Below are 25,672 nucleotides of genomic sequence, written 5' to 3'. Positions count from 1 at the left end.
GACGTAGTCATATACTAACGTCAGCGTTGACGACGACGTAGTCATACACTAACGTCAGCGTTGACGACGACGTAGTCATACGCCAACGTCAGCGTTGACGACGACGTAGTTATACGCCAACGTCAGCGTTGACGACGACGTAGTTATACACCAACGTCAGCGTTGACGACGACGTAGTTATACACCAACGTCAGCGTTGACGACGACGTAGTCATATACTAACGTCAGCGTTGACGACGACGTAGTTATACACCAACGTCAGCGTTGACGACGACGTAGTCATATACTAACGTCAGCGTTGACGACGACGTAGTCATATACTAACGTCAGCGTTGACGACGACGTAGTCATACACTAACGTCAGCGTTGACGACGACGTAGTCATACACTAACGTCAGCGTTGACGACGACGTAGTTATACACCAACGTCAGCGTTGACGACGACGTAGTCATACACCAACGTCACCGTTGACGACGTTGGTGTGACAACCCTGACAGCCCACACAGCCCTTAACAACCCTAACAGCCCACACAGCCCTTAACAACCCTAACAGCCCACACAGCCCTTAACAACCCTAACAGCCCACACAGCCCTTAACAACCCTAACAGCCCACACAGCCCTTAACAACCCTAACAGCCCACACAGCCCTTAACAACCCTAACAGCCCACACAGCCCTTAACAACCCTAACAGCCCACACAGCCCTTAACAACCCTAACAGCCCACACAGCCCTTCACAACCCTAAGGTCAAGGTCGAGCCCCATGACCTTACCCCAACCACGCACACAATTGTAAGCCACACTCATTTCCAATATGGCTAAACAAAACAGGGTTGCCAGATCCAAATTGCTAAAAGTAGCAAGCTGACGGTCAAAAAGTAGCGAATTTGCAAGTGGAGTAGCCCAATTTTTTGTTTAGTCAAATCGAATCAAATCAAATGTTTATTCCTGTAAAAGTACATACATACAAGATGAGTTACAAACATAATGTTAGATTTCTAGATAGCGACAGTACAGACAGACAGACGACATTCGTAAGTTTATCTTCCTTCTTTGATAGAACAGACTTGATGCTCATCTGCTGATGACTTACCTCCGATATATTTTGTCTGTGTTTTAAGGTTTCACTGTGTTTCATTAAATCACTTCTATGAGCTCTTATCTCAGTTCTACAAACTTTACAATATGCCTTATTTCCATTTTCTTTCACTTCAGCCAGCCACTTTCCAAACACAGGATCATTAAGCCAGGACATCTGATACGCTTCCTGGTATGTAGACCACTTCTCCATTTTACACTTCTTTATCTTAACACTTGAGCAAATTCTAAAAGTAACAGCGGTAACTTCTTTTCTATATGCGGTAACTTGTGTCGAACTATCCTTCTGGAGGTCAGAGCCACACTAACAATGAAAGCACACATGAAGCTGCCAAGTTCACTGTATGCTAATCCGCTCTTAACGACAGTCATTTGATTCTTGGAAACACCTAAAGAGAAACCTAATATTAACAGTAGGCAACAGTGGGAGGTCACTTAATTAACATAGACAGTTCCCGGGATGAAGTATTAATGACAATTAAGGTTGGGAAATCTATATCGGTAGGGGAGGATTATCTTGCCTTGCGGTTACTTTTTCTTTGGGAAGTTCCTAGGATCAACGTCCCCAGGGGGCCGGTCTCTGACCTAGCCTCCTGCGGTAAGTGGTCTATTCAATCAAGCTGTTGGACGCGGCTGTGATTTGTACACACGACATTATAAAAAGCATAAAAATCAGCATTGAGTTTCTTAACATTAATAGCCCAACCTGTTTTTAAAGTAGCCCAAAAAGTCGCAAGTAGCGAAAATAAAAATTTGGGAGCGAGGGGCTCTGAAAAGTAGCCCAATTCGCTACTTTTAGCCCAATCTGACATCCCTGAAAACAAAAAGAAAAGACTTTATCCTCACTATGATTACAGGGATAAATGAAGTGGTGGTGATAGACAGGGGGGGGGGTGATAGAGTAGGCACGGTTGTGAAGGGTAGTGATGATTGATGAAGATTAAGCCACCCAAAAGGTGGCACGGGCATGAATAGCCCGTAAGTGGTGGCCCTTTTTGAGCCATTACCAGTATCAAAAGCTGATACTGGAGATCTGTGGAGGTGCGAATGCACCCTCCATGACGGGAGATGTCTCCTTTGTGAATGTGTTAAGATGAAGATGAAGCCACCCAAAAGGTGGCACGGGCATGAATAGCTCGTAAGTGGTGGCCCTTTTGAGCCATCACCAGTATCAATAGAAGATACTGGAGATCTGTGGAGGCGTGACTGCACCCTGCGTGACGGGAGATGTCTCCCGTGGATGATAATTGGATGGATGGATGAAGATTAAGCCACCTAAGAGGTGGCACGGGCATGAATAGCCCGTAAGTGGTGGCCCTTTTTGAGCCATTACCAGTATCAAAAGATGATACTGGAGATCTGTGGAGGTGCGACTGCACCCTGCGTGACGGGAGATGTCTCCCCCGTGGTGGCACGGGCATGAATAGTCCGTAAGTGGTGGCCCTTTTTGAGCCATTACCAGTATCAAGAGCTGATACTGGAGATCTGTGGAGGTGCGACTGCACCCTGCGTGACGGGAGATGTCTCCCGGACCAAGTGATGACCAACTGGTGAGGGTAGTGATGAAGTGGAAGGGTAACAAAGATGGTGAAAGGTGATGAAGGGTGAGTAAAGGTGATGAATTTGGGATTTCTCATCATTTATATTTGGGGCTTTATTCTCCGCTCCTCAAGTTCTGCAAGTATCATTCACTGGTGTAAAGTGTGTGTGTGTGTGTGTGTGTGTGTGTGTGTGTGTGTGTGTGTGTGTGTGTGTGTGTGTGTGTGTGTGTGTGTGTGTGTGTGAAGGCACTCGGGGACAGAGCAACTGAGGTACTCAGGCTCAGAGCAGTGCTGGGGGAAGCTGTCAGTTCACCAGTCCTCACCACCAGAGACGTGTGTCATCACCCTGTACAAGACCACTGTCTCCAAGGCCTCACCCACCTGGCCTCCTCCTCCACACCCTCACAACGGCTACTGTGGCGCTCCACACTCACCATTCACCTGCACCATGATGCATGCCACGTCTGGTTGGCGCTCAGAGCATTTCCTCGGTACTTGTATGTCTCGGAGGAGCCAAATCACCTGGCCCCAGGAGAGCTGGGGCCCACACCTGGCCCCCAGGAGAGCTGGGGCCCACACCTGGCCCCCAGGAGAGCTGGGGCCCACACCTGGCCCCCAGGAGAGCTGGGGCCCACACCTGGCCCCCAGGAGAGCTGGGGCCCACACCTGGCCCCCAGGAGAGCTGGGGCCCACACCTGGCCCCCAGGAGAGCTGGGGCCCACACCTGGCCCCCAGGAGAGCCGGGCCCCACACCTGGCCCCAGGAGAGCCGAGGCCCACACCTGGCACCAGCTTCACCTTGTATACTAATATTAACGTAGTCTAACAATATATGAGTTGATGTTGGATAACAGCCTACAGCTTGCACAATGCTTTTATAAATGCTAATGCGAATCCTATAGCAGCGCTGCGTAAAGTGAGGTAGAGTATCGTGGCTGGTGGGCTGGCTGGTGGGCTGGCTGGCTGGCTGCCTGGTGGGCTGGCTGGTGGGCTGGCTGGTGGCCTGGCTGGTGGCCTGGCTGGCTGGCTGGCTGGCTGGCTGTACTAGGGGGTGGGTGGCGTAGAGAAAGTGAAGGGAGCCAGTCCAGGGAGGCAGAGACAGAGGTAAGGTGCAAGAGACAGGACGCATGCCAGGTGGGCAAGAATGGATGGAGAAAAACATGGAAGGAGTGACGCAGCAGGCGGCCCGGCCCGTCCTCTCCAGTCCTCACAACCAACCCAAAAAAAGATGTATTAAGTTGTCCGAACCAACCCTAACCTAACCTATGAAGCGACGCATAGAAAACGTGAATGCTTGCGAGCGGCTGTGATTTAGAGTACATCATATTTTGTCCGTTGGGGATATTGATGTGAGAATGCGATGTATTACGCGAGAGGAAAGGTTGGGCAGGTAGGCAAGGTGGAGATAGGGAGTGAAATAAGGAATAAAGGTGCGACTACGGGCTCGCCATAGACCATGCTACTTGCAACTTCTTGTTCTGAGGAGCTGAATCTAAAACAACAACAACTAAGGAAGGATGCAGCGAGTCAAGGAAAGAGGTAGAGGCAATAATGAAGTAAGGCAAGGAAGGAGTGAAACAAAGAAGATGGCAGTGAAGGAAGAAGGCAGGAGAAGGTGAAGGCAGGCAGGTGGAGCAGCATTATCACCGGCCACATAAAAATTGTAATGTGTGGAGCGGCGGAGGTACAAAGGTGGCCGGCCGCCCCCGCCCGACCACTCCCCACTACCCTTATCAGCGGGTGACACACGCTATCACTTTAAATAATAGGACAAGTGTCTTGACTAGCCAAACACCTTGTCGTTGACTTGAGTCCCGACGCACTCACCCCTCCCTCACCCCCTCACTCACCCCCTCCCTCACCCCTCACCCTAACCCCCCTCTCTTTCACCCACTTACTACCCTACCTTTCTCACACCGCCAATAACCCATCCACCTCACTTCCACCCTCCCCCTCTCACCACCCCCCCCTCTTCCATTACCTACTCTCAACCAACAACCACCACAACCACCACAACCAACACCCATCACGGACATACCTCTCACTGTATTTCCCACTTCTAAAGTTTCCTTCACCTATGCCTCTCATCCTCTTTTCTTTCTCCCTTCCCCCCCCCCTCGCCAAAAAAGAGCCAAACAGATGAGGTTTTTTTTATTATTATTATTATTTTTTACCACGAAAGAGGGACGTGAGGAGAGAGTGAGAGATGTGAGGGAGGGGGGGGGGGAGGAAGGGACATGGTACTGGGAAGACAACGATAAACAGCCACACATTATTAACTAAATATACTATACAACGGTAGACACCTTCCTCCTTACAACCCCTAACTCTCTCCCTTCTTGCCTGTACCTTTACCTCTCTCTCTCCCTCCTCTAATTCTCAACGTTATCAATTCCGTCTCCCTCTGCTCTCCGTCCTTCCCTAACCCTACCTTTCTTCCCCTACTTCCTCCCTCGTCTCTCCCCCTCTTCCCCTACTTCCTCCCTCGTCTCTCCCCCTCTTCCCCTACTTCCTCCCTCGTCTCTCCCCCTCTTCCCCTACTTCCTCCCTCGTCTCTCCCCCTCTTCCCCCCCCACTATAACGAGTCAACTGCCTGCCTGGTAATTGTACATTTGCTGCCAATTGCCAGATTGTTTCCAACGGAGAAATCTACCTTTAATTGAGATTGACTTAGTAATGATTTAAGTATATATAAACAGCGTGCACTCTGCACCTGCGCCCCCCCCCTCCTCCGCCTACCCACCTAAGTGGGCTTACAGGCTCAGGAGCTCTAGCTCCTGAGCCCCGCTTTGCCAACAGCCAGTTATCTGAAGAACAGTTTCCAGAGCCTCCCGTTTCGTGTGGCATCCCTGTGTAACTTTGCTGACTGACTGGGCTGTTGTTGCTCCTCGTCCCCTGTACACAAGTTACAGCAGCTCTGGCCTCTCTGTGGCCCCGCCAGGGCACCCCGCCGATGGTGCCGTGACGTGCCAGTCCTCCTGTACTGGTCACGTGCTTACCGCTGGCACTCGCACTCATCCAGAGGGCCTCCAGGTTATCATGTCACCCCCCCCCCCCTCATACGTCGTCTCGGCCTCAAGAGACAAATCCCACGTCTCATGCACGTCCAATACGTCTCCCATGCACGCGCAATACGTCGCCGACGCACGTGCAACACGTCTCCCACGTCAGCAGAGCACGTAAACACCGCCACACACGTAACGAGGTACCGCAAGGCTCTCCACCTCCTCTTCTCTCTCTACGGACTCCTTTACCAATCCCTTAAAAATGTGAAGTATCAGTAAAAATTAAAACACCGTAATACCGACGTCTTTTACCCATCAGCCTCGATAAGTTAGGCGGGTTGCCCAGGTTCGTTAGTATCTAGTTAGAGATAACAGTTGTACTGTTAACGAAAGTGGCCAATCGCAAGAGACACACCACAAACACACACGAGAGCCACACAGCGTACACACACACACACACACACACACACACACACACACACACACACACACACACACACACACACACACACACACACACACACAAACACACGTTTTAGACTAAATATAGATACTCCCCCATCACACCCAAGTGTCACCACCTCGGCATGATTCAATTTGCATCTTGGACCTCGTAGTTGGTAATACTCTCGCAATTTATCGTTACCGGAAAATATGTAGATTACTATGCTTGAAATATTCCACACACACACACACACACACACACACACACACACACACACACACACACACACACACCACACACACACACACACACACACACACAAGGACAGCCTCCTTGAGAGATGGTAGGACCAAAGAACAACAGGTGGAGGCTGGAAACACCAATGAGCCGAAGGAATGTACGGAAGTACTCGTAACATAAGACCTCGATCTCATTTCCGTAGTCAGAGGTAGGTAAGTACACAGGAGGTAAAAACACGCACGCACGCACGCACGCACGCACGCACGCACACACACACACGCTCGCGCACACACGCAAGCACGCACACACACACACACACATACGCACACGAGGCAGAAACAAATGGGCAAAGTTTCTTTCGCCCTGAATGCCCCTGTTACCTAGCAGTAAATAGGTACCTGGGAGTTAGTCAGCGGTCACGGGATGCTTCCTGGGGTGTGTGTGGTGTGAAAAAAAAAAGTAGTTAGTAAACAGTTGATTGACAGTTGAGAGGCGGGCCGAAAGAGCAAAGCTCAACCCCCGCAAACACTACTAGGTGAACACACACACGCACACACACGGCCAAGGACATGAAAGCAGGTACCCGCACACAACAAAACGCAAAGTTTCTTCACATTAACATTGAATGCATCAGTACAATCGTTTGTTAAGACTGTTGAGTGGAATTTTATCCGAGTACTCTCTGGCGTTTACCCGACACCTAATCACCCAATTAGGTGCTGCGGGGGATCAACTCCGCCCGCCTCTAATTGCTAGTCTGCTGCGTCTAATAAAAATGTCTTCAATGTGCTTAAGAGATATGACTCGCTCTACCGGCAGTTACGGCTAAATGTTTTCCACGAGCTCATTACCCACCTCAAATACCTCTTAAGTGTTACTACTGCAATAATTGGGTCAATCGCGCACTTTAGTGAGGAATGACGACGTTACAGCGTCTGGCTCTCAGCTTAAACCTTCCATAATATAAACATACTAAACACACACACGCGCACACGTACGCACGCACACTGTGTGTGTATGGCGGGACCGAAGAGCCAAAGCTCAACCCCCGCAAGCACAAATAGGTGAGTACACACACACACACACACACACACACACACACACACACACACACACACACACACACACACACACACACACACACACACACACACTACATATTTCTGGACTGCCAAAAAGCCTTTGATACAGTACCGCCCATGAGACTGCTATTCAAACTTGAGAGGCAGGCGGGGGTGAGCGACAAGGCCCTACCGTGGGTAAGGAACTACCTAACAGGAAGGAGCCAGAGAGTTACGGTAAGGGGGCGAAAAGTCGGACTGGCGAACAGTAACGAGTGGAGTACCTCAAGGAACGGTGCTGGGACCAATTCTATTTCTAATACACGTTAACGACACGTTTACAGGAGTAGAGTCCTACATGTCGATGTTCTCGGATGACGCAAAGTTGAGAAGAGTTGTGACAGATGAGGATTGTAGGATCCTCCAAGAGGACTTGAACAGGTTGCAGAGATGGTCAGAGAAATGGCTACTGGAGTTCAACACTAGCAAATGTCAAGTTATGGAAATGGGAATAGGTGATAGGAGACCAAAGGGACAGTACACAATGAAGTGGAACTGCCTACCTGTGACGACGCGAGAAATAGACCTGGGAATGGACGTAAAACCTAATCTAACTCCTGAGGCACATATAAATAGGATATCGACAGCAGCGTACTCTACACTGGCAAGAGTTAGAACATCACTCAGAAACCTAAGTAAGGAGGCATTTAGGGCGCTTTACACTGCCTACGACAGGCCAGTCTTAGAGTATACCGCCTCATCATGCAGTCCCCATCTGAAGAAACGCATAAGGAAATTGGAAAAAGTTCAGAAGTTTGCAACAAGACTCGTCTCAGCGTTACGAGGGATGGGGTATGAAGAGCTCCTGAAGGAACTGAGCCTTACGACACTAGAAAAAAAGGGAGAGGGGGGATATGATAGGAACTTATAAAATACTCAGGGGCATTGACAGAGCGGACATAGACGAAATGTTTACACAGAATAGTAACAGAACGAGGGGACATCGGTGGAAGCTTGAAACTCAGATGAGTCACAGAGATGTTAGGAAGTTTTCTTTTAGCGTGAGAGTAGTGGAAAAATGGAATTGTGGAAGCAAATACTATTCATAAGACAACCACAGTCTTCACTGACCACAGGGCCAGGCACCCCAGCCTCTCCTCAACCCCTCCCTTCCCCCCCCCCCCCAGAGTCTGTAAACACGGGGGGGGGGGATTTGGAGGATAAGGAAGGGCGAAGGGAATATATGGGGAAGAATTAAGGATTTTCCCTCGTTATATATATATAATATATATATATATAATATATATATATATATAATATATATATATATATATATATATATATATATATATATATATATATATATATATATATACACACACACAAACCCCTTAAGTTCAAATTGTAAACGTAACAGAGCCTAATTATGAGTTCTGCAGATGAGGACATGCCATGTGCACACGAAGAGCAACACTTACACTACCGTGTGACCACGTGCACACGGGGGGGGGGGGGGGCGGGGGGTCCCCGTGTCTGCCACACTTGCAGCAGTCGTGTACACCACCCGTCACAATAACGGGGCTCAGGAGCTTGCACCCAACCCACACCATCACAAACATTTCTAACCAAAAACACTAAAAACGTTTGACATAAAACAAAGAAATATGAAACTAACAATGTTGCTGTACTTTTGAAGTTCAGGAAGCAAACAAATTATATATATATATATATATATATATATATATATATATATATATATATAAGTATATTTTGGTAGCAGTCTTTCCTGTAGACATATATTACTAAATATGACCGAAAAAGTAAGATTAATAATTCTAACACGAATTTTCTCAATCTTTCGTACATTTCTTTTCACTGTTGGAGGTAAATCAAAAATCAATTCTCCAAAATTCATTTTTATTTCTAGTCTGACGCGACACGAGCGCGTTTCGTAAAACTTATTACATTTTCAAAGACTTTAGTTTACAAATACACAACTGAATAGAACTTACGCATCTCCGATTTTATATCTACATTTGAGTGAGGTGGATGGGGTGAGGTGGCATTAATAGGGTATTAATTTCATCAACACAAGACAGAACAAGAGGTGGCATTAATAGGGTATTAATTTCATCAACACAAGACAGAACACGAAACAATGGGTATTGAATAGAAGTGTTTGTAGAAAGCCTATTGGTCCATATTTCTTGATGCTTCTATATTGGAGCGGAGTCTTGAGGTGGGTAGAATATAGTTGTGCATTAATTGACTGTTGATTGCTGGTGTTGACTTCTTGATGTGTAGTGCCTCACAAACGTCAAGCCGCCTGCTATCGCTGTATCTATCTATCGATATCTATCGATTTCTGTGTTGTTTACTAGGATTTCTCTGGCGATGGTTTGGTTGTGGGAAGAGATTATATGTTCCTTAATGGAGCCCTGTTGCTTATGCATCGTTAAACGCCTAGAAAGAGATGTTGTTGTCTTGCCTATATACTGTTTTTTTTTTAGCTTACAGTCCCAAAGAGGGCATTTGAAGGCATAGACGACGTTAGTCTCTTTTAAAGCGTTCTGTTTTGTGTCTGGAGAGTTTCTCATGAGTAGGCTGGCAGTTTTTCTGGTTTTATAGTAAATCGTCAGTTGTATCCTCTGATTTTTGTCAGTAGGGATAACGTTTCTATTAACAATATCTTTCAGGACCCTTTCCTCCGTTTTATGAGCTGTGGAAAAGAAGTTCCTGTAAAATAGTCTAATAGGGGGTATAGGTGTTGTGTTAGTTGTCTCTTCAGAGGTTGCATGGCGTTTCACTTTCCTTCTTATGATGTCTTCGACGAAACCATTGGAGAAGCCGTTGTTGACTAGGACCTGCCTTACCCTACAGAGTTCTTCGTCGACTTGTTTCCATTCTGAGCTGTGGCTGAGAGCACGGTCGACATATGCGTTAACAACACTCCTCTTGTACCTGTCTGGGCAGTCGCTGTTGGCATTTAGGCACATTCCTATGTTCGTTTCCTTAGTGTAGACTGCAGTGTGGAAACCTCCGCTCTTTTCCATGACTGTTACATCTAGAAAGGGCAGCTTCCCATCCTTTTCCATCTCGTAAGTGAAACGCAGCACGGAACTCTGCTCAAATGCCTCCTTCAGCTCCTGCAGATGTCTGACATCAGGTACCTGTGTAAAAATGTCGTCAACATACCTGCAGTATATGGCCGGTTTCAAGTTCATGTCGACTAAGACTTCTTGTTCGATGGTACCCATGTAGAAGTTTGCAAACAGGACACCTAGGGGAGAACCCATGGCGACCCCATCTACTTGCTTATACATGTGCCCATCCGGGCTCAAGAAGGGTGCCTCTTTAGTACAAGCTTGGAGTAGTTTCCTCAGAATATTTTCTGGTATGTCAAGAGGAGTACAGGCTGGATCACGATACACTCTGTCGGCTATCATCCCGATTGTCTCGTCCACAGGTACGTTGGTAAACAGCGATTCTACGTCCAACGAGGTTCTTATCCCTGTGGCCCGTGTGCCCCGCAGTAAGTCAACAAATTCCTTTGGAGACTTCAGGCTGAAGGCGCAAGGAACATAAGGAGTCAGCAGGCCGTTGAGTCGCTTTGCCAGTACCCCCTATTAGACTATTTTACAGGAACTTCTTTTCCACAGCTCATAAAACGGAGGAAAGGGTCCTGAAAGATATTGTTAATAGAAACGTTATCCCTACAGACAAAAATCAGAGGATACAACTGACGATTTACTATAAAACCAGAAAAACGGCCAGCCAAACGGCCATGAGAAACTCTCCAGACACAAAACAGAACGCTTTAAAAGAGACTAACGTCGTCTATGCCTTCAAATGCCCTCTTGGGGACTGCAAGCTCCAAAAAACCCAGTATATAGGCAAGACAACAACATCTCTTTCTAGGCGTTTAACGATGCATAAGTAACAGGGCTCCATTAAGGAACATATAATCTCTTCCCACAACCAAACCATCGCCAGAGAAATCCTAGTAAACAACACAGAAATCATCGATAGATACAGCGATAGCAGGCGGCTTGACGTTTGCGAGGCACTACACATCAAGAAGTCAACACCAGCAATCAACAGCCAATTAATGCACAACTATATTCTACCCACCTCAAGACTCCGCTCCAATATAGAAGCATCAAGAAATATGGACCAATAGGCTTTCTACAAACACTTCTATTCAATACCCATTATTTCGTGTTCTGTCTTGTGTTAATGAAATTAATACCCTATTAATGCCACCTCTTGTTCTGTCTTGTGTTGATGAAATTAATACCCTATTAATGCCACCTCACCCCATCCACCTCACTCAAATGTAGATATAAAATCGGAGATGCGTAAGTTCTATTCAGTTGTGTATTTGTAAATTAAAGTCTTTGAAAATGTAATAAGTTTTACGAAACGCGCTCGTGTCGCGTCAGACTAGAAATAAAAATGAATTTTGGAGAATTGATTTTTGATTTACCTCCAACAGTGAAAAGAAATGTACGAAAGATTGAGAAAATTCGTGTTAGAATTATTAATCTTACTTTTTCGGTCATATTTAATAATATATATATATATATATATATATATATATATATATATATATATATATAAGCGGTGTATGTGTACATACAAAAGAATGGGGTGGTAGGAGAAGATAATATTAGTGTTCAGTGAGAAACCACAAGGTCTCCTCTGAATACTTTTTATTTTCTTCTCCGAGGCTATGGGTCCCCACATTGGCACCAGAGGTGGTACCTTCACAAACTTTTATATATATATATATATATATATATATATATATATATATATGTCGTACCTAGTAGCCAGAACTCACTTCTCAGCCTACTATTCAAGGCCCGATTTGCCTAATAAGCCAAGTTTTCCTGAATTAATATATTTACTATAATTTTTTTCTTATGAAATGATAAAGCTACCCTTTTCTCTATGTATGAGGTCAATTTTTTTTTATTGGAGTTAAAATTAACGTAGATATATGACCGAACCTAACCAACCCTACCTAACCTAACCTAACCTATATTTATAGGTAAGGTTAGGTTAGGTAGCCAAAAAAAGCTAGGTTAGGTTAGGTTAGGTAGGTTAGGTAGACGAAAAAACATTAATTCATGAAAACTTGGCTTATTAGGCAAATCGGGCCTTGAATAGTAGGCTGAGAAGTGCGTTCTGGCTATTAGGTACGACATATATATATATATATATATATATATATATATATATATATATCGTACCTAGTAGCCAGAACGCACTTCTCGGCCTGAATAGCCGAGAAGTGCTATTCATAATGAAATGAATAGCTTTATCATTTCATAAGAAAAAAAAGAAAATATTGAAACTCCAGAAAACTTGGCTTATTAGGCAAATCGGGCCTTGCATAGTAGGCCAAGAACTGCATTCTGGCTACTAGGTACGATATATATATATATATATATATATATATATATATATATATATATATATATATATATATATATATATTATTAAATATGACCGAAAAAGTAAGATTAATAATTCTAACACGAATTTTCTCAATCTTTCGTACATTACGCTTCACTGTTGGAGGTAAATCAAAAATCACTTCTCCAAAATTCATTTTTATTTCTAGTCTGACGCGACACGGGCGCGTTTCGTAAAACTTATTACATTTTCAAAGACTTCACAAATACACAACTGATTAGAACTTGCGTTTCTCTGATTTTATATCTACATTTGAGTGAGGTGGGAAGGGTGATGTGGCATTAACACAAGACAGAACAATAGGGGATATTAATAGGGTATTAAAAGTATCAACACAAGACAGAACAGAAACAATGGGTATTGAATAGAAGTGTTTGTAGAAAGCCTATTGGTCCATATTTCTTGATGCTTCTATATTGGAGCGGAGTCTTGAGGTGGGTAGAAGACTCCGCTCCAATATAGAAGCATCAAGAAATATGGACCAATAGGCTTTCTACAAACACTTCTATTCAATACCCATTGTTTCTGTTCTGTCTTGTGTTGATACTTTTAATACCCTATTAATATCCCCTATTGTTCTGTCTTGTGTTAATGCCACATCACCCTTCCCACCTCACTCAAATGTAGATATAAAATCAGAGAAACGCAAGTTCTAATCAGTTGTGTATATGTGAAGTCTTTGAAAATGTAATAAGTTTTACGAAACGCGCCCGTGTCGCGTCAGACTAGAAATAAAAATGAATTTTGGAGAAGTGATTTTTGATTTACCTCCAACAGTGAAGCGTAATGTACGAAAGATTGAGAAAATTCGTGTTAGAATTATTAATCTTACTTTTTCGGTCATATTTAATAATATATATATATATATATATATATATATATATATATATATATATATATATATATATATATATATATATATATATATATATATATATCGTACCTAGTAGCCAGAATGCAGTTCTTGGCCTACTATGCAAGGCCCGATTTGCCTAATAAGCCAAGTTTTCTGGAGTTTCAATATTTTCTTTTTTTTTCTTATGAAATGATAAAGCTATTCATTTCATTATGAATAGCACTTCTCGGCTATTCAGGCCGAGAAGTGCGTTCTGGCTACTAGGTACGATATATATATATATATATATATATATATATATATATATATATATATATATATATATATATATATATATATATAAGGCAGCCTCAATACTCACCATGTTGACCTTCCCTACCCTCCTGACAGCCATCACCGCATCCTCACCCCGAGCGCCTCTCACCATCCAACACTATACAGGTGGGAGCGTACATATAGGTCACAACAACATGTGCGTGCACAGGTGTTATGGTGGTAATGTTCACCAGGGTGGAGGGGGGGGGGGGAAGTAGTCTCACGCCAAAATATATGTTCAAGTTTCTGATCAGACGTGTATACAGGTCTGTGGAAGCTGCATGTATAGTGGCCCTAGCCTTCCAGGCCTAGTCCTCCAGGCCTAGTCCTGCAGGCCTAGTCCTCCAGGCCTAGCCCTCCAGGCCTAGCCCTCCAGGCCTAGTCCTCCAGGCCTAGCCCTCCAGGCCTAGTCCTGCAGGCCTAGTCCTCCAGGCCTAGCCCTCCAGGCCTAGTCCTGCAGGCCTCCAAGCTAACACCCGAGGACGGGACCTCGGGCTGGTGGCCTCTTGCTTGGGTGCTGTGCGACTCAGGTGCTGAGCAGCGGTGACAGCTATAGTACACCTGGCTACACTGACCACTGCACCAGGCACAAGGCACAGGTTGGCTACACTGACAACTGTACCAGGCACAGGTTGGCTACACTGACCACTGCAGCAGGCACAGGTTGGCTACACTGACCACTGCACGAGGCACAGGTTGGCTACACTGACCACTGTACCGGCCACAGGTTGGCTACACTGACCACTGCACCGGGCACAGGTTGGCTACACTGACCACTGTACCAGGCACAGGTTGGCTACACTGACCACGGTACCAGACACAGGTTGGCTACACTGACCACTGCACCAGGCACAGGTTGGCTACACTGACCACTATACCAGGCACAGGTTGGCTACACTGACCACTGCACCAGGCACAGGTTGGCTACACTGACCACTGCACCAGGCACAGGTTGGCTACACTGACCACTGCACCAGGCACAGGTTGGCTACACTGACCACTGCACCAGGCACAGGTTGGCTACACTGACCACTGCACCAGGCACAGGTTGGATACACTGACCACTGCACCAAGCACAGGTTGGCTACACTGACCACTGCACCAGGCACAGGTTGGCTACACTGACCACTGCACCAGGCACAGGTTGGTTACACTGACCACTGCAGTAGGCACAGGTTGGCTACACTGACCACTGTACCAGGCACAGGTTGGCTACACTGACCACCGCAGCAGGCACAGGTTGGCTACACTGACCACCGCAGCAGGCACAGGTTGGCTACACTGACCACTGCACCAGGCACAGGTTGGCTACACTGACCACTGTACCAGGCACAGGTTGGCTACACTGACCACTGTACCAGGCACAGGTTGGCTACACTGACCACTGTACCAGGCACAGGTTGGCTACACTGACCACTGTACCAGGCACAGGTTGGCTACACTGACCACCGCACCAGGCACAGGTTGGCTACACTGACCACTGTACCAGGCACAGGTTGGCTACACTGACCACTGTACCAGGCACAGGTTGGCTACACTGACCACTGTACCAGGCACAGGTTGGCTACACTGACCACTGTACCAGGCACAGGTTGGCTACACTGACCACTGTACCAGGCACAGGTTGGCTACACTGACCACTGTACCAGGCACAGGTTGGCTACACTGACGACTGCAGTAGGCACAGGTTGGCTACACTGACCACTGTACCAGGCACAGGTTGGCTACACTGACCGACCTCAGTCAACACGGTCGTCATCAACGATAAACTGAGTGACTCATATCTGTTAATTTTCATCACCGGCCACAACTGTGCGCGCGCAACGCGAACGAACACACACACACACCTGTACGTGATAGCTACACACACACACACACACACACACACACACACACACACACACACACACACACACACACACACACACACACCTGCACGTGATAGCTACACACACACACACACCTGTACGTGATAGCTACACACACACACACACACACACACACACACACACACACACACACACACACACACACACACACACACACACACACACACACACCTGCACGTGATAGCTACACACACACACACACCTGTACGTGATAGCTACACACACACACACACCTGCACGTGATAGCTACACACACACACACACCTGTACGTGATAGCTACACACACACACACACACCTGTACGTGATAGCTACACACACACACACACACCTGTACGTGATAGCTACACACACACATACCTGTACGTGATAGCTACACACACACACACACCTGTACGTGACAGCTACACACACACACACACACACCTGTACGTGATGGATACACGCACACACACAAGTAGACAGACCCTATCAGACGTTTACACAACCACGAAACACCTGTAAAGCCAGTCATGTGTGCCTCTTCACATAATACACCAATAAAACGCAGTATATATATATATCACCTGTGAATCATATGACCAATGCTGCACACCTGTGCAAAACTAGACATCTGCATATTATATATATATATATATATATATATATATATATATATATATATATATATATATATATATATATATATATATATATATATATATATGTACGTTGATAACTTGTATGAAAACTTGCACACATTCAATATTACATTTACCAAATCGAATAATGAATTAATTTTCATGACAGGACCAACAAACATGTGGATACAATGCCTTTCTCACCTTCCCCCTCTCCCCCCCCCCACACACACACACACACCTCGTTCCCCCTTCCTAACACCCGTCTCTCTCCCTTTCCCACACAACGGTTAGTAGAGTCAATTCACAACCAAAAGGTCCTGGGGTTTGATTCTCTAGCAGGAATGACAGGTCTGGACACGTTTATTGTCACCTGATGCTTCTCTTCACCACCTAGCGGTAATTAGGTATCCAAGAGTTATGAAACCGTTGCATCCTTTCGCCCCTCTTCTCATCTGGCATAGGCCTATCCTCATTATCCTATCCCAGCATGAGCAGCCGCCACAGTCCTTCACTAGCTGCACCTCACTAGGTGTGAGAGAGCCGGTGGCTGAGCGGACAGAACACTGGACGCGTGATCCTGTGGTCCCGGGTTCGATCCCGGGCGCCGGCGAGAAACAATGGGCAGTTTCTTTCACTCTGATGCTTATGTTACCTAGCAGTAAATAGGTACCTGGGAGTTAGTCAGCTGTCACGGGCTGCTTCCTGGGCGGTGGAGGCCAAGTCGAGGACCGGGCCGCGGGGGACACTAAGCCCCGAAATCATCTCAAGATAATCTCTGAGTACTGACCTTGTCGCTCCTGGAGCTCCTGTTGCTCTTGGAGGAGGCGCGGGAGGAGACCAGCAGCTGAGACTCGGAGGCCATACGGTTGAACTTCTGCGTGGTCTCCCTCACCGACACGGAGACCTTCCGCTCCTCCTCACAGGGATCTCCACCAACGTCGGTAGCGTCTCCACCGCCATCTTCGCTGCCGGCGTCACCCTCCACCTGCGCCACCAAGAACCACACACAATAAAGTATTACTCTCGCCACATACAGTCACACAATAACACACATTAACACAATACCACATACGGAAAATCAACACAATTATGGTTAAATCTCATGAACACACATCGACTCTTATCATGGCAACGTTAACTCTTACACTGAAACTTTGGAACATTGTTGTGTTTGTGAATGAGAATATGGTTAACGATTTCCTAATAAAAGACTTGACCGTGTCTACCTGTGATTGTGTAAGAAAGCCCTCGTATGAGAGAGCATTAATAGTAGAATACAACACCTAATTAAAACACCTAAGTATAGCGTCCGAATACACGACAGTGTAGCGTCCGAATACACGACAGTGTAGCGTCCGAACACACGACAATGTAGCGTCCGAACACAACATTGTAGCGTCCGAACACAACATTGTAGCGTCCGAACACAACATTGTAGCGTCCGAACACAACATTGTAGCGTCCGAACACAACATTGTAGCGGCCGAACACAACAATGTAGCGTCCGAACACAACAATGTAGCGTCCGAACACAACATTGTAGCTTCCGAACACAACATTGTAGCGTCCGAACACAACATTGTAGCGTCCGAACACAACATTGTAGCGTCCGAACACAACATTGTAGCGTCCGAACAAAACATTGTAGCGTCCGATCACAACAATGTAGCGTCCGAACGCACGACAATGTAGCGTCCGAACACACGACAATGTAGCGTCCGAACACACGACATTTGTAGCGTCCGAACACACGACATTTGTAGCGTCCGAACACACGACAATGTAGCGTCCGAACACACGACAATGTAGCGTCCGAACACCCGACAATGTAGCGTCCGAACACACGACAATGTAGCGTCCGTCCGAACACACGACAATGTAGCGTCCGAACACACGACAATGTAGCGTCCGAACACACGACAATGTAGCGTCCGAACACACGACAATGTAGCGTCCGAACACACGACAATGTAGCGTCCGAACACACGACAATGTAGCGTCCGAACACACGACAATGTAGCGTCCGAACACACGACAATGTAGCGTCCGAACACAACATTGTAGCGTCCGAACACAACATTGTAGCGTCCGAACACAACATTGTAGCGTCCGAACACAACATTGTAGCGTCCGAACACAACAATGTAGCGTCCGAACACAACAATGCAGCGTCCGAACACAACATTGTAGCTTCCGAACACAACATTGTAGCGTCCGAACACAACATTGTAGCGTCCGAACACAACATTGTAGCGTCCGAACACAACATTGTAGCGTCCGAACACAACATTGTAGCGTCCGATCACAACAATGTAGCGTCCGAACGCACGACAATGTAGCGTCCGAACACACGACAATGTAGCGTCCGAACACACGACATTTGTAGCGTCCGAACACACGACATTTGTAGCGTCCGAACACACGACAATGTAGCGTCCGAACACACGACAATGTAGCGTCCGAACACACGACAATGTAGCGTCCGAACACACGACAATGTAGCGTCCGTCCGAACACACGACAATGTAGCGTCCGAACACACGACAATGTAGCGTCCGAACACACGACAATGTAGCGTCCGAACACACGACAATGTAGCGTCCGAACACACGACAATGTAGCGTCCGAACACACGACAATGTAGCGTCCGAACACACGACAATGTAGCGTCCGAACACACGACAATGTAGCGTCCGAACACACGACAATGTAGCGTCCGAACACAACAATGTAGCCTCCGAACACACGACAATGTAACGTCCGAACACACAACAGTGTAGCGTCTGAACACACGACAATGTAGCGTCCGAACACACAACAATGTAGCGTCCGAACACACAACAGTGTAGCCTCCGAACACACGACAATGTAACGTCCGAACACACAACAGTGTAGCGTCCGAACACAACAGTGTAGCCTCCGAACACACGACAATGTAACGTCCGAACACACAACAGTGTAGCGTCCGAACACACGACAATGTAGCGTCCGAACACACAACAATGTAGCGTCCGAACACACAACAATGTAGCGTCCGAACACACCCGAACACACGACAATGTAACGTCCGAACACACGACAATGTAACGTCCGAACACACGACAGATATGATCACCGAACTGATTGGAACAATGGTAAAAATGTGGTCTCTGCAAATCATAGACAAATATTTTAATCAACTTTAAACATACTTTAATAATAATATTTCAAACATGAACTCCGCATTGGTTTAAGTCCATCCATTATATTTGCTTGGCAAACTGACCAAGTCGTGTTGACCTTCTCAGTGGCCACAGATATCGTAAATGTAGTTTAATATTCATCAATAACATTGTATAATAGTCAGAGGCGACCTGGCCTCCCGCGCTGAAGGTTGTCCACTTCATCATCCTCAGGTAGACCCATCCCCCTAAACACACACACTATACACCTATACATATATATATATATATATATATATATATATATATATATATATATATATATATATATATTATATATATTAATTATATATAATGTTGTACCTAGTAGCCAGAACGCACTTCTTGGCCTACTATGCAAGGCCCGATTTGCCTAATAGGCCGAGTAATTTTCTTTATTTCCAATAAATTGTTTCCAATTGGTTTATTTGAAGTATTATTATTATATTAGGAACATAAATTATTGACTTATTTGTCTTAGTTTAGGTTAGGTTAGGTAGGGTTGGTGTGGTTAGGTTAGGTTAGGTAGGGTTGGTGTGGTTAGGTTAGGTTTAGGTTAGGTTAGGTAGGGTTGGTGTGGTTAGGTTAGGTTAGGTAGGGTTGGTGTGGTTAGGTTAGGTTTAGGTTAGGTTAGGTAGGGTTGGTGTGGTTAGGTTAGGTTTAGGTTAGGTTAGGTAGGGTTGGTGTGGTTAGGTTAGGTTTAGGTTAGGTTAGGTAGGGTTGGTGTGGTTAGGTTAGGTTAGGTTAGGTTAGGTAGGGTTGGTGTGGTTAGGTTAGGTTAGGTTAGGTAGGGTTGGTGTGGTTAGGTTAGGTTTAGGTTAGGTTAGGTAGGGTTGGTGTGGTTAGGTTAGGTTAGGTTAGGTAGGGTTGGTGTGGTTAGGTTAGGTTTAGGTTAGGTTAGGTAGGGTTGGTGTGGTTAGGTTAGGTTAGGTTAGGTAGGGTTGGTGTGGTTAGGTAGGGTTGGTGTGGTTAGGTTAGGTTAGGTTCGGTCATATATCTACATTAGTTTTAACTCAAATTTCCACAAATTAACTTATAAATAACGAAATGGACAGATTTATCATTTCATAAGAAAAAAAAATGAGAAAAATATATAAATTCAGGAAAACTTGGCTTATTAGGCAAATCGAGCTTTGCATAGTAGGCCGAGAAGTGCGTTCTGGCTACTAGGTACAACATTATATATAATTAATATATATATATATGTCGTACCTAATAGCCAGAACGCACTTCTCAGCCTACTATGCAAGGCCCGATTTGCCTAATAAGCCAAGTTTTCATGAATTAATGTTTTTTCGACTACCTAACCTACCTAACCTAACCTAACCTAACTTTTTCGGCTACCTAACCTAACCTAACCTATAAAGATAGGTTAGGTTAGGTTAGGTAGGGTTGGTTAGGTTTGGTCATATATCTACGTTAATTTTAACTCCAATAAAAAAAAATTGACCTCATACATAATGAAATGGGTAGCTTTATCATTTCATAAGAAAAAAAATTGAGAAAATATATTAATTCAGGAAAATTTGGCTTATTAGGCAAATCGGGCCTTGCATAGTTGGCTGAGAAGTGCGTTCTGGCTACTAGGTACGACATATATATATATATATATATATATATATATATATATTATATATATATAACAAGAGAACACCCCTACCTACCCCACACTACCAGTGAACACCCATCACTGCCAAAAGGAGGGAACGGTAGCCAGGCTGAGCAAGGCAGTAACGGTTATATACGAGCTCTGGCAGGGCATCTCGCCTGCTCAACTCCCACTGCCCCCCCCCCCCCCCACCTCCTCCTCACAAGCTCTCCCACATCCTGGAAACAATGCGCCGTACAGCCTCATGTTTCAAGCAAGTTATGAGTACTGAAAGAGACGTGAGGCCGAGTAGTACAGAAATATATATCAGGACTAACACACTTCTATATTAGTCTATTTAAGACGAGCTCAGAAGTATATTCTGAGGTTTCAAATGATCACATTTTTGTATATTTTAGTTCCCCCGTCGGCTACACTTGTTTGTGAGTGTTGGAGTCGTGAGAGTCCGCAGGGGAACATGACCTCCACACGTTCCCCAACAGAGGAAAGGACCAACAATGACAGCCATCTGCAGCATTTTCTCAAGGTTACAGAGTCACGTCTGCCTGTAGTATACACAAGAAACTGCTTCACCAATCAATCAGTTGTCTAAGCCCCATAAGAAGCTGACCATGAGCGCAGTTTACAATCTTTGCCCGACTCTCTAGTGGGAAGCCTCCGACCCCACAGGACCACGGGGCTCATCACTAGAGGGTGGGACACTGACACCATCTCTTATCCTTCCGGGGCTGAACAAGCCGGGTCGCCGCAACACGTCAAGGGGAAGGGGAGGAGGAGGTAATAAAGACCACCAGCCAGTACACCGTGATAACGGCAGGCCGGAGCACCGTGGTGGTGGTGGTGGCAGGAACAATACTCACCTCCAGGTCCATGGTGGTGATAGAGAGCAACAGGCGCGACACCATCGTCATGATAGCACACCTCACAACACCACTGACACACACACACTCCCGCCCCCTCTACACACACACACACACACACACTATGTTTAAACACCCCCCCCCCCCCAGGCTTCCTCACTGCCAGAGGCAAAACACTCGAAGCATCACGTGTCATAAATCACATCCACATCAATCAATTTAACTTTAGCGCAACAATGAGCCAAAAAACACTGCGAAAACTGCACAGTTTTAAACTGGCCTTGAAATGACAGTTCTCAAAACAAGTGTTATAAACCTCGCCCGCCGATGCCTTACATCTCAAAATAAACCAGCTAAGATCGTGACTTGACTCAGCCGCAGTTGTTGTTGTTGTTTTAGATTCAGCCAATCGGAGCCAAAAGTGGCAAGTAGCACGGGCTATGGTGAGCCCGTAGTGGACTTACCTGGCCCAGGAGCAGGGCTGTGCTCAGCAGCAATAACAGGCAGGGAAGCAGCAGGGGAAAATAAGAACAGTAAACCCGCACCACGAACCACCACTACCACCACCATGGCACCACAACCACCACCACCACCACCCCCCCCCCCAGGTGAGCACGGCCCGGCCAAGCAGTGGATGACACAACACTGGTGGGACGTGCCGCCGCTGCCCATCCTCGGCATCACACCTTCCCTCACTAGGATGAGTCAATCCACCACCGTGGCTGCAGTAAAGACAGTATTAATTAAACGGAATCTTGAGTTATCAAATAGGTCCCTTAAAAGTGTCATTACACGAGAACTCCTGGAGATGGATTTGAAGAAAGTAGAACAGTGCAAACTGGAACTAGCAGGTCCATTGTCCATCACAATGAAATGTGTTAAGTAAAACATGTGTATGGGGGCAAGTAACAAAGTCAGTAGACTAACAGATGTTGTCACAGCTCGTATAAGACTTGGCTACAAGTATCTCTGGCAGTTCGGCTTGTATAGGGATCTAGATGAAGTAAAGTGTAAAGTGTGTGGACAAAGACAGGGACACACACACTCGAACACACTATCTTGGATTGTAGTAAAATTGAGCCATTTAGAGATAAATCTAAGCTCACGCTGTATGATATGGCAACCTATCTTATTACCATGGATAAATTACCTGAAATCCTTACACTGTATCCACATTTCACTTCCAGTAGATGAACGACATATGAGATCAAGAAACTAGTAGTGTATTGCGAGGACTAATAATAAACAGAAGCTACCCTATGACTCTGTAATATCTCCATTGGTCAAACTATTATGTATTAGCGATAAGACCTACCATTAATGTATAATAAACTTACTGTAAATATGTAGCTCTTGAAATAGCACTTTCTCTGTAACTAGCTGACATTGTAACTATAAGGTGTGAAGGATAGATGAAATTGTTTATGTAATAATCTAAGATGAGGTCTGATAAAGACCTTTTGTGCCCTCTGTAATGCTTTTTGCGCTACCGCTCACAGGATGAGTATGGGGTGCACAATAAACTAGCTGCCTCCGGCGGCAACAATCAACCACCGTTACCCATTTTATATATATATATATATATATATATATATATATATATATATATATATATATATATATATATATATATAATGTCGTAACTAGTAGTCAGAACGCACTTCTCGGCCTACTATGCAAGGTCCGATTTGCCTAATAGGCCGAGTGATTTTCTTTATTTTCAATAAACTGTTTCCAATTAGTTTATTGGAATTATTATTATTATATTATATTAAGAACATAATTTATTGACTTAGTTGTGTTAGTTTAGGTTAGGTTAAAATAGGTTAGGTTAGGTAGGGTTGGTTAGGTTCGGTCATATATTTAAGTAAGTTTTAACTCAAATTTAAACAAATTAACTTATACATAATGAAATGGACAGATTTATCATTCCATAAGAAAAAAACAAAAATATATAAATTCAGGAAAACTTGGCCTATTAGGCAAATCGCAAATCGGGCCTTGTATAGTAGGCCGAGTACGACGTTCTGGCTACTAGGTACGACACACACATATATATATATATATATATATATATATATATATATATATATATATATATATATATATATATATATATTATATATATATACAGTATATATTTTATATAATATGGGAGAGAGAGGGAGGGAGGGAAGGGGAGAGAAAAGGGGATAAATCAGAGGGCTCCGCGTATTTGACACATTATAAAGGAGTTCACTGGAAAGCGACCAGATATTACGTTTATTTTGCCTTGTGGTTACTAACGTTTAACCAAATCCCGTATTTGTTCTTCACACGCACGGACGCACGCACCACTACCTTCCACCCCCCCCCCTCCCCACAACCCAATACACATGCACATATTTTCACGAGCAATGTTGGTATGTTTATGTCTTCCGGGTTTGTCTTTCTTACATGGCTTAAGAAGCCTAGTCTCGTTTCCCTGTCTTTGTCTGTTACAGCCTGTCTGTCGGACTGCCTGTGTGTGTATGCTCACTTATTTGTGACTGCAGGATCGAGCAGTGACTCCAGATGGGGACTCCATGATGAGGCGGTATACTCTAAGACTGGCCTCACGTAGGCAGTGTAAAGCGCCCTAAATGCCTCATTACTTAGGTTTCTGAATGATGTTCTAACTTTTGCCAGTGTAGAGTACGCTGCTGTCGTTATCCTATTTATATGTGCCTCAGGAGATAGATTAGACGTTACGACCACCTAATGTTCGTGTGTGTGTGTGTGTGTGTGTGTGTGTGTGTGTGTGTGTGTGTGTGTGTGTGTGTGTGTGTGTGTGTGTGTGTGTGTGTGTTTATGTGGTGGTTGTGCCCGGTGAGGTGGGGCCTCCTGCGTGCCGGCTGCACCATCAAAACAGTACTGGCAGAGAGAGAACACGGTGAAGGTGTGACCGTCCCACCACAAAAAACAAGGCCACAAAATTCAGAGGAGCAGCAGCCGACGGTCGCTGCCACACCACACTCTACAACACACCACCGCCGGACGCACTCTCGTCAGGCTAACGTCTTTATGGTACCGGTTAAAGACATGCCGTTCAAGCATAACCTTTTTACCAGTATTACCCCTCGAGATATGTTTTATCGTGTTCCCATTCTCATTACTCTACACATAACAAGCTTAAACTCTAGCAGCCATCTTCCCGAACATCTCTGAAGGGCGTCTGGGTCTCCCTTGCCTCTCGCGATCATTAATGTTCAACTTTCGTCAACTTTGCATCATCAGCAAGCAAAAATATAAATGATATATTTTGACATATTTGGAAGATAATGGTTCCTGGAGTCGATTGTCTCCACAATTGACATCTGGTGTCTCCGACTGCTCTCTCACCATCTCCCTCTGCTTCCCACCCAAGAGGCAACCCTCACCCGTCCCATTACTTTTCCAGTTGCACAAACTCTGTTCTCAAGTTTATATAGA

The 25,672-nt window shown here is 45.4% G+C and overlaps 1 protein-coding gene across 2 annotated transcripts in view; it reads right to left on the bottom strand.

Moving 5' to 3' along the window:
• Nucleotides 1-25,672, bottom strand: part of sowah (sosondowah) — a 430,739-nt gene that overhangs the window by 378,172 nt on the left and 26,895 nt on the right. For both annotated transcript variants that reach the window (XM_069338695.1, XM_069338694.1), the window contains exon 3: nucleotides 17,341-17,538. In XM_069338695.1, the coding sequence (XP_069194796.1) occupies nucleotides 17,341-17,538 (198 nt within the window). The remainder of the gene's footprint in view (nucleotides 1-17,340; nucleotides 17,539-25,672) is intronic.

Source organism: Procambarus clarkii, chromosome 40 (assembly GCF_040958095.1).
Source record: "Procambarus clarkii isolate CNS0578487 chromosome 40, FALCON_Pclarkii_2.0, whole genome shotgun sequence".
Taxonomy (NCBI): domain Eukaryota; kingdom Metazoa; phylum Arthropoda; class Malacostraca; order Decapoda; family Cambaridae; genus Procambarus; species Procambarus clarkii.
Note: the sequence above shows the minus strand (reverse complement) of the source record. Positions and strands in the feature narration are given on the sequence as shown.